General features: G+C 41.3%; 1 protein-coding gene across 3 annotated transcripts in view; it reads left to right on the forward strand.

Annotated features, from left to right (window-relative positions):
• PLEKHA1 (pleckstrin homology domain containing A1) overlaps positions 1–3,831 on the forward strand; it is a 53,691-nt gene extending 49,860 nt beyond the window's left edge. The window contains exons 12-13 of one of the 3 annotated variants that reach the window (XM_052661049.1): positions 104–174; positions 1,463–1,773. In XM_052661049.1, coding sequence (XP_052517009.1) covers positions 104–174; positions 1,463–1,673 — 282 coding nt within the window. In that variant the 3' untranslated portion in view covers positions 1,674–1,773. Of the gene's footprint in view, positions 1–103; positions 175–1,462 lie in introns of all 3 variants that reach the window. The other 2 variants (XM_052661050.1, XM_052661048.1) reach the window with 2 other exon arrangements.
• Positions 3,832–17,355: the final 13,524 nt, after the last annotated feature.

Below are 17,355 nucleotides of genomic sequence, written 5' to 3' on the forward strand. Positions count from 1 at the left end.
GGGCAAAGTGGACTCTCTGTCTCTAACTGTCAGCAGAACTGTCTCTTTTCCTCCCCTCCCCAGGATAGGTTAACTCTAATCTTAGCTTTGCACTGTGTTCCAGATGCGGCAGGCCAGAAGGCTGTCGAACCCTTGTATACAGAGGTATACGTCAAGAACTGGGGAATGCAGCACGTATGTGGGCTCTCACGCACACATGCCTTCTTACTAGAGGGCCCGGACTTACTCACTACTCACAGCTGATTCTAGAAAGTTGAGTTAACCAAACTGCCTTCTGCAGTTATCGTAACTGACTTTGTCAACACTAACGCAAACAATTTCATTATAGTCATCAGGTTGGATATGTCTATTTAAAAAAATGAAAAAAAAAATAGAACTTTACTAATTTAAAAAGTCCTGTCTATTTTCTAAAGCTTAATTTCCTGAGTTGCCACAAGAATTTCGATTTCTGTATTTCATGTATTTGGGAACTTTTTTATGCTACACCACTTGAAATGCACTTTTGTGGTAATATGTACAAACTCACAGGTGCATACGCATTGGATAAACTCTATATTACTATAGTTTGCATGGCATATTAGCTCTTAGGTGAAATTTAGCCATCCAATGGGAATCTGTAGTGTTTCAGTGGTTTGTTTGTAGCACTTTTTTTTCAAAGCCACCAATGTCACAAATGAACACAATAAATTAGGAACTATATGGCATTGCATTTGGTATAGTCATATGTAAGGTTAACTTCAGATTTAATTTAGTCAGAAGAGTATTGAATATTCACAACTGAAATGATCTTATGACAGTTTTAATAAATGCTTAAGTATGTGCCCTTTGCTCTCTAAAATGTCAAGCCATGTGAATGTATGCCATATGCAAAAATAAATAAATGCAGGTAAATAAGAAGCAAAAGGACTATGATATTATTGGTTGCAGGTGAAATTCAGGGAAGCAAAAACTAAGTTTATGAGGCTACCAGACAAAATAATAGGTTTGAAAAATGTTTAATTCTGCTTATTAAAAAAGTAATTGCCTTTTATTTTTATATTCTACATTTTCATTGTTTAATCTTCCTTAACATATGGGATAATTCCTACTGTTTATTGAGAATAAACTCTTAAGTAAAAATGGTAAAGCTGGTAGGCCCCCTGTTAAACACAGTTCAGTTGCAGTTGGTACACTACATTCCAGTCTAGGCTGACTAAGCCTTTCAAGTGTCAAAGCTGCCAGATTTGACTGTGGTGACAGAACTGGTTTCTCAGTGGAAATGATTGTTGGCTGTCATCGCTCTAAACTCACCCCTAAAAATGCACTGCTTTGGGGAAGAACTTGCACACGTATGCTGCACGGCTCATGCTTCTGCTCTGTGTGTGTCTTGTTCTGTTTGTTTTTCAGAGAATAAAGTCTCACACTGAGTTACTAACCCTGTCGTTATTGATTGCCTGTGTCTGACCACCACTCCTCTTTGCAGGAGCATGCCAACAGTCCTTCCGAGCCCAAACACGCTCTCCTCCCTGGCAGTGCCGCAGCCGCCGCCCCGCATTCCACAGCCTCTCGCAGCAACTCTCTGGTCTCAAGCTTTCCCATGGAGAAGCGAGGATTTTACGAATCTCTTGCCAAGGTCAAGCCAGGGAACTTCAAGGTCCAGACTGTCTCTCCAAGAGAACCAGCTTCCAAAGTGACCGAACAAGCTCTGCTAAGACCTCGAAGCAAAAATGGCCCTCAGGAACAAGATTGTGACCCCGTGGACTTGGATGACGCAAGCCTTCCAGTCAGTGACGTGTGAGGTGGAAGCTCGTGGAGCCTGACCCGCCTCATCAGCCCTCAGTGTCCTTTTCACAAGGTTTCTCGCCAAAGATGATAAAGGGGAAGTGGGTTTTAATGTGTAGAGTATCCTGCCTCATCGCCATCCTCTTTATAAGCTGGTAAGCCAGGAAGCTAGCAAGTGGCCAAACGAAATGTAATTTCTTTAAAAGAAAGAAAAAAGCCCTGTTAGTATCAACTGTCTGAAGCTTTGTTCTCATTGGGATGATAAAAGTGTGTGTGTGTGTGTGTGTGTGAGACACTTTTTTCTAGTGAATTTGACAATTTAACCGCTTCACAATTTAAAACATGAAAAAATGCTTATTAATTACTTTGGTTGTTTTAAAAATGCTCCTGTGACTTCCTATTAAATGTTCAGTTCTACACATTCTTACTGGTTAATATTATTGATTGAAATATTGCCAGACAAAGATGTCTAAACTCATGACGTCTGTGGTGCTGTAAAATTCATACTACAGTGTGGGCAGTTTTGAAGCGGTAACCATTTCTGATGCTCTGGATCTCAAGGTGAGTAGTGCACTTTGCATAGAGAGGGTATTATTGAACTGTTAGTGAGGGTTGTGGGTTGTACTGTTGGAGAAAAGGGGAGAATTAGAATTCAGACAGGTATATCTTGGACATTTGTTTGTAAAATCTTAGTCAAGATGTACAGCACAGTCATTGGTTTTTATTCAGTGAAAATTATTTGGTATGAAATTTCTTGGAGGTCTGATTTTCTTGTCAAAATTTTGTAAATAGTTCTTCTATATTTGAATCAGTGGAAGACCTCATTTATATGTAAAGATACTGCCCTTAGTCATGTGGTTGTAGCCTCTGCTTTTTGTCACTAGTAACCTGTAGTCAAGTGTTCGTCTTGTTTAGGAATGTTTTGAGATTAATGTGCTCAAAAGTCCTATGTGATTGGTTTTAAACAATTGGGATAAAATTAATTTTTAGTAGCATAAGTTAATGTGCTAAGTAGCATACCATTTTGTGTTAGAGATACCAGAATGTTGTTATTCTACTGTCTGTGCAATACATGTTTTAAGCACAAATTTGAGTATACATTTAATCATGGGGATGTCAAAAATATAAGCTCCTCTCTAACAAATACCGTTAGTTTCAGGTGTTGAATAATAGACCAGTTTGACCAAGTACTGTTTCTACGGTTCAGTCTTAAACATTCGCTTTAAGAAAATAGTCTTGAATTTCATATGCTGCTATTTTTTATGATATTTTGCCATATTACAGTACTGTTTTGTTTCAAATTCATACATGTCGCTGTTTCTCCTTTTCATTTTCTCAGATGACTTTTTGTTTGAGAGCGAGAAAGTGGGAGTGGATTTCTTAAATCAGAGTGGGGTCCACAGGTTACTATCTGTTACACTAGAATTATCATAGCATCAGTTTAAAAATCCAAATGCATAAAGAATGCACCACTCAACATTTTTATTCATAAGCTATTATTTTTGAAACATATTTAGATTTTTCTTCTTTTTTTGCAGCTACATTTGAAAATGGTAGAATGGAAAGGTTTTAAGTTGTTATTTTCTCTGCAGATGCATCCATTTCATTGGCTCTTTTAGAAAGCTCTTTTCATGGGCACACCTAAGAAGTCTTGTGCAGACAGTTGACGATATTCAGGAGCCTAATGCTGTTTTCTTTGGTACAGCTTCCACACTGCATGTTCATTTTAATATTTTGGTATTGGTAATTTGATACATTTCATAGTAGCAAAATATTAGCTCTATTTTGGGACTTTTTATAGAACTACCCTTGCATTCAGTAGCATAGGAAAATGTTCTTGTGATTGTCAGGGTCTTCTAATATTTATCTCAATACTTTTATAATTCTATGAAAATTATTTAATTATTTTAAAACATATACTTTTCTTGTAAATATGTCACATCCGAATTGTCAAAGAATTACTTTGAATACCTTAATATTTGCTGCATTTTTTTCTGTATATATAACATGTCTTCTCTCAGAATGGGAATATATGTGTGCTTCCCGATGTTTACTTTTATGTCTGGTATCTTTATACGTCAAACTGGTTAAACACTGTAATGCTTCAAAATAAACTCAGAATTAATTCTAACTTATTTCTTGGGACTGATTCAGTTCTTGTGTAAACAATGAAGTACAACAAATACAAAATATGTTTGGTTAATTGATGTGAATTTACATGTTTAAGAATAGGCTAATTAGTTGGTAGCCTTGGAAAGGCATTACTTGATAAGAAATTGTGCAAGGAAAGATGAGTGTTTTGGGGAAAATGAGCTTATTTTTGCTTAATTAGAAAACATTCTCAAAGGCAATATTAGCTATGTTGGGTTCAAAGCATCATTTGAATCATCTGGGCTGCACTTGTATTGCTTGCTTATTAGTTAGATGGGTGTGAGGTGACTAAAAATGAGTGCAGAGGACGTGCTGATCCACACGTGGGCTGTGGACACGACTCGTAAAAACACCCCACTAAGTGTTAGAGGCTGCTTCTCGCAAACCCGCTGCTAATAACAAATAGTCCACCTCTGCTGGGTATCCAGCATCTGATGAAACTGGATAAGGATATATTAACTGGTGCAACTTAATTTCTTTCTCTGAAAAGTATTTTAAATGTTTTTAATTAAAAAAAATGAGAAAGTTCCAAAAACTTCGCTACTTTTACAAAAAAGGAAAAAAGAGATCCCTTTCTCAGTCGTCTTTTTACTTCTTGTTAAAGCTGTACTTGTGTCTGTATGAACAGTTCTAACAGTGAGGCAGAAAATGTTCATATAAAAGTGGAATGATGTAACAGCTTAGTACCAGATTGGATAACAATCTTCCTTCTTATGGGGGGGTTTGACATTTCACACAGGACATGGCTGTAAACTTAGATGGGTTTATATTTGCCATACGTAAACTTCCCTGTTAAGTAGGTCTAGAACTGATTGTATGAGTTGTCTATTTTTTAATGACTTATGAAAATCAAATTTTTGTCAAACCTCAATTAAGACATATATTAATACTGCTGAATTTACAGCATTCAATGCAATTTACTGCCGCATTTACAATTTTGATCCATAAGGTCCTAGTGTGTTATTTTTGTGACAGTGACTAGGTCTGTGATGTGGTATATTCATGAAGTAATAGCGCCACCTTCTGGTTATATCATTGTTAAATTTGAAGTAATTTGAAATCTCACTTTATTTCACTTAGAAAATTAAAGAAAACATGTAATTGACTAGGATGACTTAGAAATTAATATAAAATTTAATGCAACATTTGTGAGTGACTTTTTTAAACCTTTTATTTGGAAATAATCATAGATTCCCATGAGGTTGTAAGTAATAATCCAGGGTTCTTATATACCCTTCACTCAGTTCTACCCATAAAACAGAACAATGCCATCACCACAAGGATCTCTCATTGTTGCCCTTTTATAATCACATTTACCTCCCATGTTACAGGAGGAAAATAAAAGTCATTTGCTTACATTCATATTAGGTTTAAAGTCTAGTCTTTTCTATCCCAAGATCTGGTCTCGTAACCATTATGGCATTGCTGCCACAGTAGAAGTCTTGCAGATTGCTGTTTATAGTGTGCTATCTCCAGGGAGTTGAACTTTCCTTCAACTTACTTTCAGTGTTTTCCAGAACCACGATATTTCAAATGATAGATTTCTTTATACATGCAATTGCATCTGATATTTGAGAATCAATAGTAGATAAATATCCTGATCATAACCTCCCTGAAAGATTTTAAGCCCTGACATTGCCATGATATAAATTAATAAGGTTACCAAAATAAGGATTTTTAAAAAGCTTTGAAGTGAAGTGAAGTTGCTCAGTCGTGTCCGACTCTTTGCAACCCCATGGACTGTAGCCCACCAGGCTCCTCCGTCCATGGGATCCTCCAGGCAAGAATCCTGGAGTGGGTTGCCATTTCCTTCTCCAGGGGATCTTCCCGACCCAGGGATCAAACCCAGGTCTCCTGCATTAGAGGCAGATGCTTTAACCTCTGTGCTTTAGGATGTTGAATTCTTGAATTGGAAAGAGTTATGGAAACTGGTTATAGTCACTGGGTGTAAGGTAAGAATGAGGTGTTTTTCCATGTGGAGAAACTTTGGAACTTCTGATAAACTCAGGTCAAATTGGTGTCTTCAGTGTACAATATGAAGTGCACAGGACAGCTAAGAAGATGATGGGGACTTGGAAAGGTCCCAGGAGAGAAAAAGTTCTTGATAAGTAAAACCTATGGGACCAGACAGTAAATTTGGAAATGTTGATCTGAAATTTGAAGTATCCAAGTTGAAGCATAAAATTTAAATTGTTCTTTGAAGTTTCATTGCCCCTTTCTCCCTTCCCCTTTACCCTGTCATACTGGTTTTCTTCAGCGGCGGTCAGCGTTGGGTGGGGGAGCCAGGAGAATGGCTGAGTGGGTGGGAGTGTGGGGCACTTCCATGGACTTCCCACATGGTACAGTGGCAAAGAATCCACCTACCAATGCAGGAGATGCAAGAGAGGTGGGTTCCATCCCTGGGTCAGGAAGGTCTCCTGAAATAGGAAATGGCAACCCACTCCGGTATTCTTGCCTGGAGAATCCCATGGACAGAGAAGCCTGGCGGGCTACAGTCCCTGGGGTCACAGAGAGTTGGACATGACTGAGCGCATGTACGCATTCCATGATTTAGGAACTTAACCACCTCAGGCTCATTTTTGCCTGTCTTTGGTAACTTCACGACTGGAACTTAATCTGTTCCCTGTGGATCCTTATTATTATTTCCAAGTAGAGACCATTGGTCCCAATGACATCTTTTCCTTTGTGACTTTCATATACACCATGCTTCTCGTCTTGGCTCACATTGGCACTCTCCTTGTTTCTCACTCTCCTTTTGCCTGTCTGTATTGCAAAGGTGGAAGATTTCCTAATGGATTAGAAATGGCAAGTGAAAGGAAGTGATGTATTAGAGGTAAAGGCAAGTCCGGTGGTTTGAACAACTGGAGAAGCATGTAATCCATGATCTGAGGTAGCAAAGATCGCAGGTAGAATAGGTTTGGATGCAGAGGTTGTAGCTGAAGGATTGAGTGTGATGGTTTGAGATGACTATTAGATACCAAGGAGAAACATCAGGAAGGCAGTTGGCTATACAAATTTGGAATGGAGGGAAATCTTCATTGGAGATAAAAACTGGGGAGCCTTCAACATACTAGGTGGTGTTTGAAGCTACGAGACTGGACTAGAGAGAGAGAGAAGAAAAGGACCAAAGAATGGATGGGGCATCCCAATGCTAAGAGCTCAGAAGAGGAACCATGGAAAATGAAAAGGTGTGATTACTGGTCAATTGAAAGCCAAGAGATGCAGATGAGTCAAGGGGAAGGGGTCAGATGTGTCCGTGATGCTCACAGGTCTAGTAAGAAGCCAGCTGAGAAATTTGGTTTGTCAACGTGGAGGCCATTGGGAATCAACAGGAGCAGTTTTGGTGGGGTGGAGCCGAACACGGCTGCTGTGAGGAGTTTTGCTGTAACAGGAGCAGAGGAGTGGGATGCTTGCTGTTAGCAAAAGCAGAGTCAAGTTTTTTTTGTTTTTTTTTTAAGATGGAATAGTGGTATTTGGTTGATGGGATGACCCAATAACAAAAGGAAGACTGATGATGTAGGAGATGGGAAGGATTGTTGGAACCAAGTCTGGTGGGGAGATGAAATGCAATCTAGTTCACAAGTAGAGGGCTTGGCTTTTTATACAATGTCGATGTTTGTGGTAGGAGGGCAGAGTAAGCGGAGGCATGGGTGGGAGGAAGTCTCTGAAAGTCCACTTGCTTCAGTCTCAGCGAATCAGGAAGTGATCCTCAGCGATGAATGAGATGGGGAAGGCAGTATTATGAGGCTGAGGAAAGAGTAGATGTGAATTGTCCCTGCTTGTGGAGAAGGAAGGGACCAGGGACATACAGGACATCTTGGCAGTTCTGAGAGCCCACTTGAGCCTCTGCTCACAAATTGCAGGTTAATGTTAAATAACAGGTCATCGCAGTCATTTTTTTCATGCTCCTGTTTTGAAAAGCCCTCTAGATTCCCACTGAAGGGCATGGTGCTGGCTTTGGGGCTGAGGTGGGAATATTTGATTCAACTATTCATTTTTGTTTTTTTTTAATGAAGAAGGGCAGTTAAACTTTATTAAATACCTTCAGTATCTGTTGGGTTCCCCTGATGGCTTATAGGGTGAACAATCTGCCTGCAGTCCAGGAGACTCAGGTTCAATCCCTGGGTCAGGAAAATCCCCTGGAGAAGGGAATGGCAACCCACTCCAGTATTCTTGCCTGGAGAATTCCATGGACAGAGGAGCCTGGCGGGCTACAGACCATGTGGTCCCAAAGAGTCTGACACAACTTGAGTGACTAACATGGAAATAATCTGTTTCCCTCCTTAGATCAGTTGATTTGATGAATCATATTAATTCATTTATTATCCATCATAACATTTTGGAAATAAATACCATTTGGTCAGGATAAGTTATATTTAAATAAGCTGCTTCTGTTTGCTATAATTTTATCAGGAATTTTTGCATAAATACAAGTGATACTGGTTTGTACTTTTCTTCTGTATGGGTCTAGTCTTTGTAGGTTTTCTGGTGTTAAACTAGCTTCATGGAAAGAATTTAGTAGATTATCATCTTCTAAACTGTTTTGGAATGACTTGAAAAGAACTGGAATGATTAAAGAGTTGGTGAACTTTCCCCATTAAACATTCTAGACCCTTTTGTGGGGGTGCATCCTGACAACCTCATTTCCTCCATGAAAACTGATGCACTTAGAACCAATCTTTTCTAGAATTCATTTTAATAAATAATGTTCCTAGAAAATTAGACAAGTTCTCAAATGTATTTGCATGAGCTGAGCAAAATATACGGGACAAGAACTCACTTTGTCTTCAAAATAAATGAACTAACACGAATACTTCATTTATATGACAATTTGTGATTATTTGGCACCAAGATAATTACAGACACAGACAAGGACCCTAAAATAAAGTGGTGGTATTCGGGTATGAGAATTCAGGTATTCAGGTAAGAGAGTTCCAAAAAACATCTGCTTTATTGACTACGCCAAAGCCTTTGACTGTGTGGATCACAGCAAACTGTGGAAAATTCTTCAGGAGATGGGAATACCAGACCACTTTACCTGCCTCCTGAGAAATCTATGTGCAGTTCAAGAAGCAACAGTTAGAACTGGACATGAAAGAATAGACTGGTTCCAAATTGGGAAAGGAATACATCAAAGCTGTATATTGTCACCCTGCTTGTTTAACTTATATGCAGAGTACATCATGTGAAATACTGGGCTGGATGAAGCACAAGCTGGAATCCAAATCACCGGGAGAAATACTGATAACATCAGATATGCAGATGACACTACCCTTATGGCAGAAAGTGAAGAGGAACTAAAGAGCCTCTTGATGAAAGTGAAAGAGGAGAGTGAAAAATTTGGCTTAAAACTCAGCATTCAGAAAGCTAAGATCATGGCATCTGACCCAATCACTTTATGGCAAATAGATGGGGAAACAATGGAAACAGAGACTTTATTTTGGGGGGTCCAAAATCACTGCAGATTGTGACTGCAGCCATGACATTAAGACTCTTGTTCCTTGAAAAAAAGCTATGACCAACTAGCATTTTAAAAAGCAGAGACATTACTGATAAAGGTCCGTCTAGTCAAAGCTATGGTTTTTCCAATAGTCATGTATGGATGTGAAAGTTGGACTATAAAGAAAGCTGAGTGCTGAAGTATTGATGCTTTCGAACTGTGGTGTTGGAAAAGACTCTTGCTAGTTCCTTGGACTGCAAGGAGATCAAACCAGTCAATCCTACAGGAAATCAGTCCTGAATATTCATTGGAAGGACTGATGCTGAAGCTGAAACTCCAATACTCTGGCCACCTGATGTGAGAAACTGACTCATTGGAAAAGACCCCGATGCTGGGAAAGATTGAAGATGGGAGGAGAAGGGGACAATAGAGGATGAGATTGTTGGATGGCATCACCAACTTGATGGACATGAGTTTGAGCAAGCTCTGGGAGTTGGTGATGGACAGGGAAGCCTGATGTGCTGCAGTCCATGGGGTCGCAAAGAATTGGACATATCTGAGGGACTGAACTGATTCAGGTATGAAGAAGGCATCTAAATCAAATGTCAGTGAAAGTGGAAAGTGAAAGTCTCTCAGTCGTGTCTAGCTCTTTGTGACCGCATGGACTATACAGTCCATGGAATTCTCCAGGCCAGAATACTGGAGTGGGTAGCCTTTCCCTTCTTCAGAGGATCTTCCCAACCCAGGGATAGAACCCAGGTCTCCCGTATTGCAGGCAGATTCTTTACCAGCTGAGCCACAAGGGAAGCCCAAATCAAATACCAGTTCAGTTCAGTTCAATCGCTCAGTCATGTCCAACTCTTTGCAACCCCATGAATCGCAGCACGCCAGGCCTCCCTGTCCATCACCAACTCCCGGAGTTCACCCAAACCCACGTCCATTGAGTCGGTGATGCCATCCAGCCATCTCATCCTCTCTCATCCCCTTTTCCTCCTTGCCCCGATCCCTCCCAGGATCAGAGTCTTTTCAAATATCAGGGTCTTCTAAAAATTCAAGTGTGACGTGTGTAATTTCTCATAAGGAACCAGTGATCCCAGGAGAACAAGTCTGGGTTTCCCACTTGAGAAACACTCTCCTTATGGAAAGTGTTTAAACTTCTTAGCTTCAGGCCCTCACATTTCCACCTCCTGATACTGCTGCTTGTGTCTCCTACACAACATGTCCACTGAATCATTCTTTAGTTCCTGATTTTCCCACCTCCTGGTCATTCTTGCTGTCATTCTGCCTGAACACCACTTCTAGATGTTTAATTCCACTCATTGTTCAATTTCCACTAAGATGCAACTTTCTCCTTGAGATATTGAACTTGCTTTCTCATCTTCCCCACAACACAAGCCATGATGACCCCAAAATACCTGATTGCCTCTCCCTTCCCATGCCAATGTTCAATTCAGTTAATTGGAACTGGAATTCAATTTAAGATTTTGTTCTTAGACTCTGGGCTGATTATATAGCTTTTTCTCTCACCACTGTAGTCTTTAAAAAAAAAAAACCCAAAAAACCAATGACTTCAAAATTTGGAAGAGATTAGAAAATGGAAACAGACCCCAATCTAGCTCTTTGTTGATTAGATTGGCCCCAAAAAGAAGTACATAAGACAGGAAGCAAAATTTAAACAGATCCTGGTATTAATGGCAGTTCTGTAAAAATAGTCAAGTATGCATGATTTCAGCAGTCATGCCCAGCTGTTGGAGGTCAAGGGTCCCTTTCACACTCATCACGTTCAATTTTACATCAAGTTTCAGGTCACCCATCATCACCCAATGACTCTTCTGAGCCTGCAGTGAAAGTAAACTCTAATTCTTGAAAGCAGTGGCTCTTAAAAGTGTGGTCGAACATCATCATCATCAGAGAACTTGACATGCAACTTATCTGTCCCTCCCCAGTGCCTGTAGGGAGGGGACCAACAATTTGTTTTAACACCTCCAGGCGATTCTAGTGCCAGTAGCTTGAGATCACTGCCCTAAAGCATCCATTGTGTGTAGTGAATTCTCTCCCAGTCATCTCCTTAGGAGAGCTGAGAAAACAGTCAACCCACATCACCATCTGGGTTTTGGGGTTCAGTTAAGGAGCCCCACTGAGAAAGGCTACCTGGAGCCACCTGCTTTGAGAGATTACACTCAAATAGGAATAAAAATTTTTCTTTGTTTGATATCTTCTATGCATACTAAATCACTTCATTTGTGTCCGACTCTTTGCAAACCTATGGACCGTAGCCCACTAGGCTCCTCTGTCCATGGGATTCTCCAGGCAAGAATACTGGAGAGGGTTGCCATTTCCTTCTCCAGGGGATCTTACCAATCCAAGGATCGAACCGGAGTCTCTCATGTCTCCTGCACTGGCAAGTGGGTTCTTTACCACTAGTGCCAACTGGGAAGCCTGATATCTTCTATAGAGACAGAATTTTACCAAGAATCTAAAAAGGTGCTTACACCATCTAGTTCAGCCTCCTGGCAATGGAAGAACCAGATGTTGAGTTCTAGAAGTCTTTGTTGTTTGATGGAAAGAGGCATGTCACCTTTTCTGAGCCAGAGAACCTTCTTGACATAGAATATTCAGAAGCTCCTGTCATGTGGATGTGTTACAAGCTGCAAGGGACGCTGAGTGAGATGGGACCAATATCCTTAACACAAACACAGGAGTTCGTCCAGTTTTCTCTGTGTGGTTAGTATTTAAAATCTATTTCTTCCCACTGATTTGAAATAAGACTTTTATCAGTATCTTAGCTTGGGCGGCTACAACAGAATACTTTAGACTGGGTGGCTTAGAAACAATAGAAATTTATTTCTCACCATTCTGGAGGCTGAGAATTCCAAGATCAAGCTGTCTCAGTGTCTAGTAAGAATCATTTTCCTGGTTCATAGGCGGGTCTCCTGGCTTTTCTCTCACGTGGTGGAGGGAACTCCCGGGGATCTCTTATAGGGGTGAGAGTGGAGCCCTCATGACATCACATTGCAAGGGCCTCACCTCCTAGCACATCTCCTTGAGGGTCAAGTTTTGAGACATGAATTTTGGAGGAACACAGACATTCAGGTTCTAACACTAATCACTCATGAAAGTGAAAGTTGCTCAGTCGTGTCCAACTCTTTGTGACCCCATGAACTATACAGTCCATGGAATTCTCCAGGCCAGAATACTGGAGTGGGCAGCCTTTCCTTTCTCCAGGGGAATCTTCCCAACCCAGGGATCGAACCCAGGTCTCAAGCATTGCAGGTGGATTCGTTACCAGCTGAGTCACAAGGGAAGCCCAAGAATACTGGAGTGGGTAGCCTATCCCTTCTCCAGCGGATCTTCCCAACCCCTCATAATTCCCTCATAGTGGAGTACATTTCTGAACTTCCTGTAACCTGAACATGGGTATTTCTCTGCCAGAATCATATGAGCAATTACAATTAATACATTTTAATAGCACATATTTTTCTATTCAATTTTTGAACTTCTGGATCTTTATTTTGGAGTTCAAAAATATCCTACCTTTTTTAAAAAAATTGGAATTACGTCGAGTTGATAGTGTTGTGAGGTGCTAGTTCTTGTTACACCTGAGGAGACACTGCCTGGGTTTGGTGACTCTGGGCAGATGAGTCTTTCCCACCCCCAGGGATCTTCCTGGTAGCTGTTTGCATTTGGGGGGAAGGAGGTTGCAGATAGGAGGCCCTGGGCACCATGAGAGAGGAAGGCTGGGTGTGGGCTCTGAACACAGAGAAGGCTGTGAGTAACATCTGCGTTTGGAGATAGGATGATAAGAGATGCTTCTGCTTTAGGGCCAGACGGCAGAGCGGGTACAGACAAGGGCCTTCTCCCCAGTTCTGCAGAACCTGGTGTGGACCCGGCCCAGAGGGTTGAGGTCTGTCTGCCAGGCCATGAGTCACTCCAGTCGGTGAGGTGCTGGGGCTGGCTTCGGAGAGTCAGTTGTTGAGTTTGGGGGAATTGTGCAAGCTGGCTGTTGTCAAACAGCTATAGTTGAAAATCAGACTTATAAACTTACAATTACATAAATTTCATTAGGAACAAAGGTAATAAAAACTCAAGCTCATCACTTTCTAGTTTTACCCCACTTTGCTTTTGCCCATGCTCTAGGGGTTATTTACAACTCCTGGATCTGAGGGGATGCTGTGCCCTCTCTCACCCCAATTCCACGTTCAGTGACGTCATGTTGGCAGCTTAGCAGGGGTATTTACACCATGGAGACTGGCAAATGCTACAAATTAGGCCTTGACTTATTCTTTTATTGATTGTCTAAGTGAGAGGTTGGCAACCTTTTCTGTAAAAGACCAGATAGTAAATGGTTAGGCTCTCCATACAATCCCTGCCTCTTTATTTTTATTTTTCAAATTTAGGTCTATGATCCTACATTTTATGTCTGTATGGGAACAATGTTCATTTCCCCCCCTCCATATGAACAACCAATTAATCTAGCACCATTTATTGAAAATAACATTTAATTGCAGTTATGCCTTTGTGAAATCAGGTGATTTCTACATGAATCTGATTTGGGCTCCTTTCTGGTCCACTGATCTACATTTTCATTTGTATGTCAATACGCAGCAGTCCTGATTATTGTCAAATTATGCTGTGATATCCAAACACCAACTTCAAAGGTATCCTGGGAGTTGCCACCTCTATAGATTTTGCAAGGGCAATTCCTTGCATCGGGACATAGAGCACTGGCCCTTAGGAATGGGGACAGTGAAACATGGAAAACAGAACTGGAGGGATAAACCACGTCCAGATACCAAAGCTCCTCTGGCGGCTCAGATGGTAAAGTATCTGCCCACAACACAAGAGACTCAAGAGATGTGCGTTCAATCCCTGCCAGAGTCAGGAAGTTTCCCTGAAGAGGGGAATAGCTACCCACTCCAGTATTCTTGCCTGGGAAATCCTATGGACAGAGGAGCCTGGCAACTACAGTCCATGGGGCTGCAAAGAGTCGGACACGACTGAGCAACACTTTGACTTTCTTTCAGATATCAAAATAACTGATATTTCAGACACTTCAGATATCTGAAAGATGTTAAGCTTTTTTTGTTTTTTAAAGATGTATAAAGACTTCCTTGGTGGTCCAGTAGTTCAGACTTCATCTTTCAGAGCAGCAGGAGTGAGTTTGATCCCTCGTTGGGAAGCTGAGATCCCACATGCCTCTTGGCCCAAAAACCAAAACAAAAAACAGGAGCAATATTGTAACAAATTCAATAAAGACTTTAAAACCGATCCACATCCAAACAAATCTTGAAAAAAAAGATGTAGAGATGTTCTGGTAGATTAAAAAACTTATAAAGGCACCCTCATATTAAAAATGTCAGAAAATATAGTTTTGGAACACCCTGCAAGATTTTTGTATTCATTCGGTGCTAAGCACTTGACACTGTCTACTCTGTGTCCAGTCATGGATGGAAAGCAGTCATGGATGGGGCAGATGCTGAGCTCAGAGGAGTGACAAGGTGTCTGAAATGCCTAAGGGCCTAGGAGTGACCCCAGGAAGGAGCACAGCCCACAGCTGGGAGGCCCCAGGAGAAGGACCCTTGGCTATAAGGAGAGCACGACTGGGCTGGTTGCCCCCCTACAGAGCTTTGGCTTTCTTGACATTTCCTTCCTTCGTTTGACTCCTCTCTCCCCTCGTATTAATGGTTAGTACAGAAAATAAAAAGAAGCAGAAACTACCTTCCATCACTCATCACGCCTCCACCCAGAATGGACACTGTTAACACTCAGGCTTTGTTCCTTCCAGGTTTGAGTCTGATGATCTTTAAAAAAAAAAACAAACAATCGGGGGCAAACAGCATGCACAGTTTTATATCCTGCATTTCTTGTTCAGGATATAAGTAACCCCCTGGGGTCTTTCTTCTGTTTCCTTTTGAGTCTCAAGCTAGGGAAATTGGGCTGTTAGCAGAAGGATTTCCTGAAATCCCTTTGAATGATTGAAGGAGTCGTGCTCAGTCTTCCTCCAGTTGAGAGTTCTGTTTTTTTTCCTCCCTCCCCTCCTATGAAACTGCAGGTCAGGAAGGCAGACGGGAGACTCAGCTTGTGGGTCTGATTTCTAAAAGTGGTGGTTCTTCTCTCTCTCTTTTTTTATAAAGGAATAGAGAATCAATTTAATAACAGGGTGCCAGGCAATGGCTAGGCTTGAGCGCCCAGAAACTGTCCCTAAGAAGTGGAGTCCAGGAGGAGAGAGAGACGGAAGTCTCTGCAGGGTGAGGTGACTACAGAAGGATGGAGTGGAGGAGGGGCTGTGGCCGCGGGCCCAGTGGAAAAGTACCTCGTTCGTGAGTCATCACGGATAACACGTGGCTGGTGCCCCGCCATCGGCATCCAGGAGTGCAGCAGTGACAGCTGGAGGTCACATCAAAGACAGAACCACGCGGAAGGGAAAAAAGTAAAGGAAAATCAAGATGAAAATGTACCACTTCAGGGTAATACCTGGCTTCAGCTGTGAGTGAGCATCTCCAAGTCAGCCAGCATGAGCCCAGTGTCTGCTATGTGGCTGGTGCTGTCTGGCTCAATGGGCAGGCCAGGTGGCCGATCCAGGAAGCTTCCAGTCTTGAAGTAGGGCAGACGAATGGCATGGGACGACCCATCGAATAGTTTGGCTGATTAAAGAAGGGCTGTGGCTTAGACAAATGGAATTCTCAGTGCCACCGAATTTTGGATCTCTAGGGATATTGCCCTGATTATAGAATAACTGGATGGTTTAAACATGTGTTCACATAGCGTCAAAATATAGGAATGGCCTGCGGTTGTCAGCTGGGCTGCTCATTAGAGTTCTTGGAAGACCCTGAAAACTAGACACCAGGGATTTTCAACCAGGTCCCGGAGGGTTTTTTTTTTAAACAGTTTTATTCAGATATAATTCAAATAGCATCCCATTCTCCTTAGAAAAGTGTACAATTCAGTGGGTTTTAGTATCTGCATGGACACATGCAATCATCACCATAGTCAATTTTGTAATATTTTCAAAATGAAGCCTTGTATGCTTTGGCTATTACCTCTCTATCTCCTTGTCCTCCTCACAGCTAGGAATCTACCTTCTGTCTCTGTGGATTTCCCTGTTCTAGGCTTTTCATGTGAATGGAAGCATACAATACAGTCTTTTGTGACTGACTTCTTTCATTTAGGGCAATGTATCCAGTAACCCCAGGGAAGGTCTTGTGAATCTTTCACACGGATAATCCATGTTATAGCATGTAAACATGGACTGTGGCATGACAGGCTCCTCTGTCCTCCTCTGTTTCCTGGAGTTCGCTCGAATTCATGTCCATTGAGTTGGTGATGTTATTCAACCATCTCATCCTCTGTTGTCCCCTTCTCCTCCCACCTTCAATCTTTCCCAGTATCAGGGTCTTTTCAAATGAGTTGGCTCTTCACATCAGGTGGCCAAAGTATTGGAGCTTCAGCTTCAGCATCAGTCCTTCCAATGAATATTTAGGACTGATTTCCTTTAGGATTGACAGGTTTGATCTCCTTGCTGTCCAAGGGACTCTCAAAAGTCTTCTCCAGCACCACAATTCGAAAGCATCAATTCTTTGGTGCTCAGCCTTCTTTATGGTCCAGCTCTCACATCCATGACTACTAGAAAAATCAGTTTTGACTATATGGACCTTTGTTGGCAAAGTGCTGTCTCTAACTCCATTTAATTATTTGTGCAACAGATGGATTCTTTTTCAAAATGACTGTACCAATTTCCATTTCCACTAGGAATATATGAGGGGTCCTATCTCCCCACATCTTTGCCATCTTTTGTTATCATCTGACTTTTCAAGAAGTGGCATCTCATTATGGCATTGATTTGTTGATGACTAACAATATTGAGAATCTTTTCATGTGCTTACTGGTGCTTTTTTTTCCTTAACTTTAAAAATTTTGAAATGTTAGGTTTAGAGAAAAACTGTAAAAATAGTACAAAACTCTCATTTACTCTTAGCCTAGATTCCCCAAATGGTAACCACACA

The sequence above is a fragment of the Budorcas taxicolor genome, chromosome 23 (assembly GCF_023091745.1).
Source record: "Budorcas taxicolor isolate Tak-1 chromosome 23, Takin1.1, whole genome shotgun sequence".
NCBI lineage: Eukaryota > Metazoa > Chordata > Mammalia > Artiodactyla > Bovidae > Budorcas > Budorcas taxicolor.